The 13,339-nt window shown below is 39.3% G+C and overlaps 1 protein-coding gene across 2 annotated transcripts in view; it reads right to left on the reverse strand.

Annotated features, from left to right (window-relative positions):
* The window catches only part of Ipmk (inositol polyphosphate multikinase), a 45,237-nt gene extending 32,761 nt beyond the window's left edge, over positions 1-12,476 (reverse strand). The window contains exons 1-2 of one of the 2 annotated variants that reach the window (XM_020179202.2): positions 11,989-12,476; positions 2,041-2,135 (exon numbers count right to left, since the gene is read on the reverse strand). In XM_020179202.2, coding sequence (XP_020034791.2) covers positions 2,041-2,135; positions 11,989-12,178 — 285 coding nt within the window. In that variant the 5' untranslated portion in view covers positions 12,179-12,476. The remainder of the gene's footprint in view (positions 1-2,040; positions 2,136-11,988) is intronic. The other variant, XM_020179203.2, reaches the window with a different exon arrangement.
* Between the last annotated feature and the right edge of the window lie 863 nt (positions 12,477-13,339).

The raw sequence follows: 13,339 nt of genomic DNA on the forward strand, positions 1-13,339 counted from the left end.
CCCGATTTCAAAACTTACTACACAGCTGTAATAATCAAGTGTGGATAGACATTTAAATTAAGAGAACAGATTTAAGAATCTATAAACTATGCTAGCAGTGATCAATGTACTGCCTCTAAATTCCAAATTCACCTTACTGCAAGTACCAAGCAAAATTCCTTTAAGCATTTCCCCTTTACTTTTTTTTTTTTTTTTTTGGTGATATTGGGGTCTGAACTCAGGTTCAGCAGCACTCTACCACTTGAGCCACACCCCCAGCCCTGTCAACTGATTTCTGACAAGGCTACTGAAACAATTCAGTTGGGAAAGTAAAGTCAGCTCCACAAATAGTCCTGTGATGACTAGATACTCATATGCAAAAGGATGATGTTGGATGCCTTCCCATTCATTCACAAAGACAGATCAAAGACCTAAGTTAAAGAGCTGAAGCTATAAAACTCTTAGAAGAAAAAACAAGCATAAATCTTCATGACCGTGAATGAGGCAACAGTTTCACCACAAGCACAAACAGCAAAAGAAAAAAACAGATATAAACTGGACTTCATCAAAATTTAAAAGTTTGTAGTTCAAAAGACACTACCAAGAAAACGAAAAGACAGCTGCAGAATTCTAGAAAATATCTACAAATCACACATTTGGTAGGGACCTTGCATGCATTATATGCAAATAATAATGTGAATATGTAACTGAAAATTTAAAATATGGCTCAATTTAAAAAATGGGCAAAAGATCTGAAAAGGCATTATTCTGGAGAAGATACATAAATGACCAGTAATTACATGAACAGATGCTCAACATCTTCAGTCACTAAGCAAATGCACAGCAAAACAAGTTACCATGAGATAACATTTCATAATGTCAAGGATGCCATTTAAAAAACAGAAAAAGAGAAGCACTGGCTCATACACTGCTAAAGGAATGTAAACGTGTGCAGGCTCTTTAGCAAACAGTTTGACAGTTCTGCAACAGAATGAAATGCAGCATTACCATAAACCATATACCATATACCATTCCTAAGTATGTGCCCAAATAAATAGGAAAAATACTGCAACAACAAATACTTATATATGAATGTTCATAACTGTGCTTTTAACAAAAGCCAAAAGGCAAAATAACTCCAATACCCACAAACAGGTGAATGGGTAAGAAAAATGTGGCGTATAAGCACAATGGAGTATTACTCAGTCATAAAAATGACAATCATCAAGAAAACACACAACAAACGTTGAGGAGAGTGGGGGAGGAAGTCTCAAACACTGTTGGTGGGACTGTAAATTAGTACAGCCACTATGGAAATCAGTATGGAGGGTCCTCACCATATGATCCAGCTGTACTACTCCTGGGCATGTACCCAAAGGAATATAATAGAGATCCTGCACACCCATTTTTATGGCAGTACTAGTCACACAGTATCCAAGCTATGGATTCAGTGTTGGTGTCCATCAACTGATGAACGGATAACGAAAATGTGGTACATATACAGAATGGAATATTAAAGGTACAAAAATGAAACCTGGAGTAACAGAGGGTGAATTTGATCAAAGTACACTGCACTCATGTATACAGTATCACAGTTGATATACACTAATAAAAAGACTGGGCATGAGGGCATGTGCTTGTAAACATCACATTCGGAAAGCTGAGACAGGAGAATGGTGAGTTTGAGGCAACCTGGGATATACGGCAAGATCCTGTCTCAAAAAGCAAAGCAGAAAAAAAAAAAAAACAAGACTCTAAGAAATCCTATGGCAAAAACACTAACCTAACTTAGCATTTCTGAGAACTACAAATACTCGGCTAAATGTTTTCAAACTTCTGGGTCACAGTCCTTGATTGTAATCAATTTACTGACTCAGAATAAGAATCTCAACGACATGAAATAGAAAATAACAAACGACACCACATACAGTAAAAGTAAGCACTGTTTTTCACAAAGCTTTTGTTTCCGTTATACACAGTGACCTGGGATATGCTGCTATCAAGTTTTTTCTTACTATGAGTTACCACCACAGTAAGAAAATACCACACATCAAATCTTACCTCACTTACCATATTATAAAATTCCAGCTCTCTTGGGCCCCTTGGAGGTGGCTGTAGCTGTTTCAAAACTGTGCCATCTGGATGTTGCAGTATACCTGTGGGACAGAAATTGGGAATGTTTTAATACTTTAATTATGGTGCTCCTGCCATCACAGGACAGGTTTGTTCCTGAAGTAAGAGGTAAGCCACTTTCATAAACTAAGGATTTATTTTCACTTATTTCAGAAATTTTAACTTTCAAGCAGCATGCTTCAGTACTTGTTAACGTGCAAAGCACGAGAACACAATTCCTAAATCACTTCCTTTTATTTTCTCCACTACGACTCCTTCATAGCCCCCTCAGATTTTCCAAAGCAACATCTGCGTCAATTTTTATGGAAATTCCTCAGTAATAGACTTTCCATGAGATGTTAAGTTATGGTTGGACAATAAACAATGGTAAAAGTGGTAGCACAAACTTACTCACTTTATTAACTGAAAAAAAAATGTGTTCACAGTGGCCATATATAAATTTCCTACTTGGTAATGCTTCATAAGCCTCTCATCTGTTGTAAAAGTTGCTAAACAAATTGTCCTGAGTCAAATGCACTGTATACAGTGCACAGATAGTACCATTTGGAAAAGTGAAAGCTGAGCTCAGGCACCACGCCGCAAGCAGGAAGGGGCACCTTTTTATAATCTTTCCACTCAAGTCACCTCATGTACAGTAAAACTAGCCTATTTCTGTAACTATTAACACTCATTTCCAAATATAAACCTTACATTTTCATGTATTAGTATTTGATAAAATTATGCTCAGACTATGGCACAAATCTATTTAGAATTTTGAAAACTTATTCCATCTGAGTTCCTATTTCTTTTTAGCAAGTGCCAGAAACTTTTAATAAACAAAAACAGAAGGCCTTAAAGAAATATAGTGGCTGATCACTGTGGTCTGTGCCTGTAATCCCAGCTACTCGTGAGGCAGAGATTCGGAAGATTATGGTTTGAGGCCAGTCTGGGCAAAAAATTAGCAAGACTCCATCTCACCAAATAAGCTAAGTACAGTGTCTCACATTTGTAATCTCAGATATGCAGGAGGCCACAGGTACAACTGTGGTCCAAGACTGGCCCCAGGAAAAATGTTCAGACTTTCTTCCAAAAAATAACTAAAGTGGTGTGGCACAAGTATTAGAGTACTTGCCTATCAAGCATGAGGCCATGAGTCTGAGCCCCAGTACTACCAGAAATAAAAATTTAAGAAGAAATATAACAATGAAGTTTATTTTAAGACCTAGATGAAGAATAAAAGGAAGGTTAAGTATTAATCCATACAGATAAGATCAGTTGGTAAATGGTCAAAAGATTTTGGGACTTCAAGAATAATAGTCTAATATAACTAAAAATGAATTTTAAAAAATTCTGTTCCAGAAAACTGGAATTTAGAACAAGAGCTTTACTCCTATGGTTATAACATTCTCTACAGTGGCCTTGATGGACAGAATTCCAGAGGACAAAACTGAGGCATCCATAACCAAGCAGAGAACCACAGCTGCTTCTGCAGTTTGATATCTGCATCTGGCATAGACACAGGTGAGCGTCCCACTAGACAAAAATATTTTATCAGGCAAGTAGAAATGAGTCAGGCTGCAGACCACAATGTGGGGAAGCAGGTGAGAGACTGCAATATCCCAAAACAGACAGAGTGCTTGGTCCCCGCTATTCACCCTCAGCACAACCCCTAACTTTTATAAGAAAGCAGAAGGTAGTAATCCCAGGCATACCAGATGGGTGACTTCCAAGATCCAAAGTAAGCTAATAGTGTCTGAAACTGAAGCTAAATCCCTTCCCCGGCCCACCCCCCCAACCCCATGAAAGCGATATTCGAGGTAATTTTTATTTCCTTCTTTTTTGTACTTTTCTTCCAGAAATTGTTATAGTAAGCATATATTGCCTTTATCATTAGAAACAGAATTGTGATGTAAGGTAATTATATACTGAGAGAATTGTATATTCTGTTTAAAATCAATTATGTAAACATGGGATTGAAGAATACTGGAGAGAAATTTTTTTTTAAATGAGACAAGGAGACTGAGGAAATATCTGACAATGGTGGAAATGTTCTAAGACAAAAACAAAAAACCACAGCCAACACCATCAAAATACTAAAGAGATGGAAAACACCCCTGTACACTTCAAATAAAAAGACACTGAAGGGTTACAAGTAAAAAGAGGGGCTGTGGATATAGCTGGTGGCAGAGCACTTAGCTAATGTGTAAGACCCTGGACTTGAAGAAAGAAAAAAGAAATGCAAGTTCTAATTATTAGAAAGTTGGAATATAACTATAAACCAAACTACATAATATTAGACACAGTAGACTTGAAGAAAACGAATTTTATCATATATAAAGAGAAAGGTTTTATACTGATTAGGTCAGTTAATTAAGACATAATATTAGACACAGTAGACTTGAAGAAAACGAATTTTACCATATATAAAGAGAAAGGTTTTATACTGATTAGGTCAGTTAATTAAGAAGATAAAAAATCCTAAATGTGTACCAGAGCTTACAATAACAGATTCAAATTACATGAAGCAAAAACTGAGAGGATGAGCAAATTCAAAGGACAAAACCACAAAATACTACACTTTACTTACCATTGTTCCTTAAATACAATGCCCTAAATTCCAAAGAAATGTATGATGCATGCTAAAAAAATCAAGAAAATGTGATGCATAATCAAGAGAAAGCACAATAGATAAAACTGACACGAGTGACCAAGTGATTGCAATTAGCAAACCAGGATGTTAAAGCAAAAATCACTAAATATGCTAAGGAAATTACAAAAGAGATGTTAGTGCTGAAGTAATGAGGCATTTTGGGAGACAAATAGATACTAAGAAAGAACCAAAGAAATTGCAGAAGTGAAAAGGTACAATATCTTAAATAAAAAATTAACTTTGAGATTAAGTCAACAAACCATCACAGAAGGAAAGAGCAATAAATTTTAAGAAAGTCCCATAACAAGTATCTGAAGGATTACAGGTTTGAGTCCAGCCTGGTCTACACAATGAGACCCAGTCTCAAAACTATGAAAACAAAAGATCAGGGCAAGACAAATAACCAGAAAAGGCAACCCTAGAAGGTCCAGATCTTGAGGAAGAGAAACAACACTACTCCAAGAAAAAAGACCATTTTTCTTAAACAAAAGTCTTAAGCTACCTGGGTAAGGAAAGCCAATCATGCCATCCCTGACCTTGGGGGACTGGGGAAGGGGTATGAAGTAAAACAGTGAATGGTACCAGGTTCTGACTTTAGAGGTCTCTAAAGGAAAGGAAACTCTTATGCAAATGTACACGTAAAAAATGGTTAAGATGGTAAGTTTTATATTGTGTCTTCATCATAATAATAAACGTTGTAGGACTTCAATAAATGTTCTAGCCAGGAACAGGGGAAGTACAAAATGGACATGGAGCATCTTCTTATGCCAGAAAGTGAGAAAATGCTTTAAAGGACAACATGGAAAAGGTAAAAAGACCCAGGAGCCAGCCTGATGAAGCTGCCACTGTCCAAAGCTAGGACAGCATACATTTAAGGCTGAGTCAAAACAGAAGCAATAATAGTGTGTAATATCCATTCACTGAAGTTTGAAAAGTCTGCTAGTCCATCATAATAACAAGTGAATGATCAGGGAAAATCTCTTCCTTAACACAGAATGTGAACCAACTGAAATGGAATGACAAAGTTAGAACATTTCTATTGGCAAAGAACTTGGTGAGGAGCAGGGTACATAATAATCTCAAAATACTCCTCTCAAATTTCTTAATTACAATAGCAAAAATGGTAACTTTATGGTAAAAACATACTGGCAAACATCACTTACCATGTGATCATTTTTAACATCAATAATGTAAATGATAACTTTTGCCTTGTGATATGTTTTGATTACACAATATAACTCATGGAGCAAAAATGCATAACCTAACTCTGAATTCTAATCATGATGATACAATCAGATAAACATAATTTAAAGGGCATTCTAAAATTCCGTTGTGTCTGCAACTCCTCAAAAATTTATAGTTAAAAAAGATAAAGGAGCTAGGGGTGTAGCTCAGTGGTAATCTACGTGCTTAGCGTGTGCAAGTACCAAGGTTCAATTCCAGCAACATTAAAAAAAAAAACTAATGCACTGTCTGATGCTGGAAAGGAGAAAGCGCTGTTATAAAGATATTAATGGGTCACTTCTTAGCCTTTTAAGCTAAGATCTTAGTGCAGGGATATTTTTGGGACAACTGCAAAAGCCAAATGCCATTTTCTGAAATTTGATCATTTTATCATGGTTAGGTTAAAAAATGGTCTTATTCTTAGGAGATAGACAATTATGTAGAGGAAAGGGTAATACTGGCTATAACTTATTCTTAAATGGTTCTACAAAGAGTAATACAACAAAAGTGGCAAAATATTAATAATTAGTAAATCCAGATAAATGACATACATTAGTTCACTGTCCTATTTACTATTCTGGCAACATTTTGTAAGTCTGAAATTTTTTCAAAATAAAAAAGTTCTTTAAAAAGCCAGAACAATTTACACTTAGGGAAAATCTAGCAAATTGTGTTAAGACCTCTGCACTAAAAACAACTCACTAGGAGAAGCTAGAGGGATAAATAAATGGAGAGATAAAACATATTCAAGTACTGGAAGGCTCAAGATTGTAAAGACATCAATTCTAACCAGAGCAATCGAAAGATTGAAAGCAATGCCAAACAAAATTTCATCAGGTTTCTTAGGAAGAATGGCAAGTTGATTTAAAATCTATATGGAAATGCAAAGGGCCAGAAAAAAAACAAGAAAAGCCTGAAATAGAAAACAGGATACTTACTCTACTACTCATTGATGTTTAATACAGCGTCGAGACAATGAGGTATTATTGCTAGGATAAATAAATAAATAAGCCAATGAAAATAAATAAAAAACCTAAAGCAAATCAGGAAAACTGGCTGAGTAAACTGTGGTATATATGCACAATGGAGCACAACAGAGCTGTGAAAAAAGAATGAAGAGCTCTATAAGCTGATGTATATTGATTTCTAGGTTATATTAACTTTTAAAGGCAAAGTGCAAAACAGTATATAGAGCATACCACCTTTTCTGTGAGAAAGAAGGGGAAATCAAACTTCCATATGGATTGGCTTATTTGTGCAACATACAACTCAGAAAGGATGAATCAGAAAATAAAGAAACTGGTTATCTATAAGAAATGTGGAATGACTTGGTGAAAAGGGAGTAACACTTCTGATTACATTTTTCTATAAAGTTTTAACTTTTCAGAAGCCTATTTACTTGTAAGCATTCAAATGAATAATAATTAAACAAAAATGGAAGGGAGGAAACTGAATTTAAACAGAAATAACTGAGCCAAACTGTATTTCAAATAAATAATATCCCTATGAATGGGAGAAGGGTAGCGCAAAAGGTGCAGATCAAGTGGTTGAGCAGCTGCCTAGCAAGCAGGAGGCCCAGAGTTCAACCCCACTCCCACCAAAAAAAAAAAAAAAAGTAAAAGAGAGGAATAACAATTTTAAAAACCTAATCCAAATAGCTTTTGAAGACCTTCCAACCACATACTCTGTGTATAAGGAAATTTCACTTTGAGTTCTTCATTCTAGGTTTGTTTTTTGTAAATGTGCAAAAATTCTGAAGAATTACAGGATTGAGCCAAAGAAAAAACATACTGACTGATAACACTAGAAGTCATAGTTTTCACTGTGGAGGAAGGGAAATAAATTTAGAATCAAGGAAAGGAAAGTCTGGGAAGTTGAGCCCTGAGTTCAAACCCCAGTGTCTCAAAAAAAAAAAAAAAAGATACTGGAACAGTTGACAAAATGAGAATATGGATTATAAAATACTGTGCCACTATTAAATATGCATAAATTTCCCATATTTAATAAATATTCTTGGGCTACAGAAGAGAATATTATCATTCTCAGGAAATACACACGTATTACTATGTAAAGTGGCATGATCTACACAACCTACTCACAAATAGAAAAAACAGTAAGTAAAGAGACAATAAAACAAACTTGGCAAAAAAATTCTCTCTATACCCTTATTGTAATTTTTCTGTAAGCTTCACATTATTTTATGTCAATTAATTTCAGTAAGGATAGACCAGTGAGCCACAATAGCTGGGGTCTTTCCTACTCTACAACTTCAGCAGTTTAAATCCTCATTTTCCCCACAGATAACCTCATTTCTACATCCTAACTTGAATCAAGGTACACATTCCAGATGTGAACCACTTGTTTAAAACTTTAAGAACTTTTAAAAGAAACTAATGGTGTAATTTAAATATTGAAACAGGAAAAAGATTTTGTGCTAACTTTAGCAAACTTGGGGAATTTAAACTGAAATATTACACTTTTAAGAAACTGTCTTACAGAAATAGTTAAACAATGTTCAAGGTAGCTACAATGTACAAAATGTTTAATACATTATTTACAACAGCAAAAAAAGGAGAAATATAAAAATCTACCACTAAAGGAATAGTTAAGCAAAGTTTGCTACATCCACTCTATAGAATACAACACTATTTTTTGTACGAGTGAAGTACAGACAATGCCCAATTTACAATGGTTCTACTTAACAAGGATTCAACTTCATAACAGTGCAAAAGCAATAGGCATTCAGAAAGCGTACTTCAAATTTCCAATTTTGATCTTCCCAGGACTAGTAATACCCAATATGATCCTGTTTCCAAACTAGGCAATGGCAGCAAGTTGCAGTTCCCAGTCAGCCACCAAATTACAACGGCAATAGTGTACTTACTATTTGGCTAAGGTTAGGTGTATTAAATACATTTTCTAATTTTTTTCAATTTAAAATGGGCTTATTAGGAGGTAACCCCATGGTGAGTTAAGGAACATCTACATATAGTAATTACAAAAATATGACTCTACCAAATAATACAATACAGATTGAAAAAGAAAACAGCTATTTTCTTTTTCAATAGCTATCTGTATGAAAAATAAGAATTGTGTTAATATTTTCATATATGTGTCCAGAAACAAAGTCCCTAAGGATGCACAGAAAATTGTTACCACTGCAGGGTGCCAGTGGCTCATGACTATGAATTCTAGCTACTTAGAAGGCTAAGATCTGGAGGATCATGATTCAAGGCCAGCCTGGGTAAATAGTTCTCAAGAACCCATCTCCAAAATAACCAGAGCATAAATGGACTGGTGGTGTGGCTCAAGTAGTAGAGTGCCAGCTCTGCAAGCACAAACCCCAGTCCTGCCATATAAGAAAAGAAAAACTGTTGCCAGTGATTGATCCTGGGAGAAAGAGAGTAAGGGGAAGGGCCTTAAACTGATTTTTTTCCTAAAAAATCATTAACCATTTTTATAGTTTTAAAAAGCCAAACACTTTGTATACTCAGACCTAAGATTTAAATGTACTATGATGTTAGCTCAAGTGGTAGGTAGTGTGGGTGCCTTGCAAGTGGAAGGCCCTGAATTCAAACCCCAGTACTGCCAAATAAATAAATGAGTAAGTAAATGTACTTTGATGAAATATGACTTCCGTGAAAAACACAAACATAACTCTGGTATCAGAGATACTAATATGTTGTTGTTAGTTAGCTATAATATGCGTTTTTCTGTTCAAGCACCTTGTTCTATTTTCATTTTTAAACTAACAAAGCCAACAACTCCTTTTGGAGATAGGTAAGAGCAATCCTAATATGAAAACTCTGGTTACTTAAAGACAGTAACAAAAATTAAACAGCAAAAACATTCACAGTGCCTTAACAAGGCTTTCTGAAAATCATTTCAATTGACAGACCACAGTATGATCTAAACAATGTATTTCCCAAGTGATTTGTGATACTGGAGAGAGATAATAAATTGTTGAGCTTTGGCTATTCATTTTATGAATACAGAAGATTATTATCATTCAGGCGTCCTTTACAGTATTAACAATATACGTACAATTGTGTAAATATCTGAGAATTAAAATCAACAAATATTTATTAGGCTGCTAGCACAGTATGTTTAAAGTACTGTGGTGTGACTGTCTTTAGTCAAAAGAACCCTATAAAATTGAAAAAGAAAGTATTTTAAATTGAATGTAATAATAAAATTAAGAACTATTTTCTCTGAAATCTAAAATACTCCTTTAGGCAATCTGGGTGACAAATTACTTTTCATTCAGTTTGTGATGTAGTTTAAAGTCACATTCAGGGTACATTTATAAATAACTGCAGAAAATTCTATATAGAATCACTTACATACACCATCTTCATCATCATTATTATTATTGCCTTGAGACAGGGTCTCCCCATGTAGCCCAGGCTGGCCTGGAACTTGTGATCCTCCTGCCTCAGCCTTCTGAGTGCAGGGATTACAGTCGTGTACAACCACGGCTGGCTCACTTGCATAATTTTTTATAATCAGTGATTATACTCTATTTTTTTCAGTTACACTCTTAAATGGCAATCATCACATAGATCTTTTTATTCGGATTTTTGTTTATTCTCCTTTGTACGTAAGTCAATCTTTAGGAACCCTTAAGGCAAACAATCACTCTTTTAGGCTTCTAGACTATTGTCAAGTAAATTATTACAATATAAATCAAAAAGCATGCCTCTATTAACAGTTAATTCCAAGAGCACTCACAAACTCTTACTCCCAGATATGACACAGAGAAGGAAATGTCTGTGCTGAACCTTGAGTGTGTTGTTTCCTAACTTGGAGTACTAAAAGAACTGTTCGTTTTCACTCTTTCAACATTTCCTGAGTGTAATTGAATACCAGCTTGTGTACTTTCTGGAGGCACAATACACAGTGGAAAAAAACGGTACTTCAAGAAAAATCCCTTGATTTCAGATTCTAACATATACAGCAGCCATGTGACTTTAGGCTTGTCACTTAACCAGGCGTGATCGTAGTTACCTGTCTTAAAAATGTCAGTTTTACCTTACCAGCCTACACCCGAATCATTTTACGAACAAAAACCAAGTTGGCTCTAATGGTTGTTCTGGGTTGAAGATCTGCCATAAGTTACAACTTATTCATCAGATAGAGTCTCCTCCAGGTACTCAGGCCCAGGGGACCACTATGAGTAAACTGAGTCAGGCCTGCGCTGAGCTTTAAAACCGTGAACTCACAAAATGTATTACAGAGACCATGAAACAGTCTTACAAAGATGAACAAACAAGAAACCCGAGCATGGCGTGTGCCTAGAACCTCAGTACTCAAGAGGCTGAGGCAGGAAGATCACGAGTTCGAGGTCAGCCTGAGTTACATAGAGAGGCTCTGTCTCAAAAAAAAAAAAAAAAGCCAACAACAGTAACAATAAAGATGAACAAGAGGGAAAAAAAATGCTTTATATGTGTACTATCCTAATATGACAGCAGGGACTATCTCCTACCAAGGAGCCCAGGTTGGGCACTACTGGAAACACACCTCCCCGGAAATCAAGAAGACAACACTAAAACACCTCAAGGGGCAGGGAGAGAGATTCCCTAAGCTAAGACAAGCTCCCCACCCCAAAACAAGCTTTTTTTTTCCCTCCCCCTTCAGCTATGCAGCTGTACCTAGCAGAGAACTGGATTAGCATCATCTGCATTTCATTCCTTTGCTTTTGCAATAGCGATTCGCCTATAATAAACAGACCTTGTGCTCAAGGGAGAATTTACTTCCCCGTCCAGTGAAAACGAAGTTCCTTATTTTTACTAACGCCTTCTCCAATCAACACTCACCCTCCCCGGGGAGACCAGGCAAGCGAGCCTGACGCCCCACACCCTGTAAGTCGCCCCACTTTCGGAGCCCCCCCTTTTACCCGGGTGGCCTGGCTCCGGGAGAGAGCGGAAGAGGCTGGGGTGCGGTGTGCCGACCGCGGGGTCGGGGCGAGGGGGAATCCGGCCGGGGGCTCGCGGAGGCGGGGAGCCCCGCGCCCCCTCACTTACCCACTTTGTCCTTCCCGTACATGTGCCCGGCCACCTGATGCGACAGGGGCACGCAGCCGTTGAGGAAACGCAGCCTGCCACCCGCCGGCTGCGGGGCGCCCTCGGGGGCAGCATCGCTCGCCGGCGGGGTCCGCGTTTCTTGCGGGCCGGGCGCCTCCAGCCGGAGGGGGGATGGGGGCTCCGTTGCCATAACGGAGAGCACCAGGGGTGGCGGCCGCCGGCGAAAGCAAGAAAAAATAGGGCGGAGGGAGGGGGCGCTGGAGAACCCGGGGGTCCCTCAGGCTCGGCCGCGAGGAGGCCTGGGGGTTCCCGCGGCTGGTGCCCGCTGAGGGCCGGGAGAGGAGCCCATGCCGCCGCGGAGGCGCGGGCGCGCCCCTGCACAACTCTCAGTTCCCGCTCCCCGGCCGCCGCGGCCGCTCGCCCCGGCGCTGCCCAGGAGACTGAGCCGAGAGGAGCAGCGGCGGCAGCCTGGCCCCACGCTCCCCGGAGCCCTGACGGCGACGGCAGCCCCACCTCCCGCGCCCCCGCCCCCTCCCGCCGTCCTCCAGTCCCCTCAGCTGCCGCGCGCGCGTCAACGCCGCCCGCACGGCCGCCGCCAGCTTCCGACTGCGCGACCCGCGGCCGCCGCGGTACTGAGCATGCCCAGAGGCCGCCCGACGGGACCCCCGCGGCGGGGCGCGCGCGGCGCGGCGGGGCCTCCTAGCCCCTCTCCCCGCCCCTACCCCTGGCCGGTGTCAGGGCGCCGCCGCCGTAGCCGTGCCCTCATTCATTCAAAGCGCGGTTTGGGGTTTCCCGTCCCGGGAGAGAGCCCAGAAACGCCCGGGGCTTCCAGGTGCTTGGAACAGCCAGGTACTGGAAGAGTCGGAGGTGAAAGCGGTGCCAAGGGTGGCTGATCTGCAGCCAGCTCCTTCCGACTCCCACCCTTACAAAGCAGTAGAGGTTAAAAAAAAAAAAGCTTGATAGAAGACGTGCCTGGAAAACACCCTTTTAGTTAGCCACATCCCCCTTTGCTTCCTCTAAACTGTTCTTATTAAAAAATTTGAACACCAACATTAATCTTAGGCTCTTAGAGAATAGTCCTAATTCGTCTTGTAAAGGCACACGTTGTTTGAAGAGATCAGCAAATTTTTGTTCCTGTGTGCCTCTAGTTCTCTTTTGCTCTCGTTTGTGTCTCCCGTCTGTCTCATCTCTCTCTCTCTCTCTCTCTCTCTCTCTCTCTCTCTCTCTCTCTCTCTCTCTCTCTCTCTCTCTCTCTCTCTCTCTCTCTCTCTCTCTCTCTCTCTCTCTCACTCTCTCTCTCCTCCCCCCATCGGGCAAGACCCAAGGCCCTAACTACGTCTAAGGATCGAAT

This window comes from Castor canadensis, chromosome 7 (assembly GCF_047511655.1).
Source record: "Castor canadensis chromosome 7, mCasCan1.hap1v2, whole genome shotgun sequence".
Lineage (NCBI taxonomy): Eukaryota > Metazoa > Chordata > Mammalia > Rodentia > Castoridae > Castor > Castor canadensis.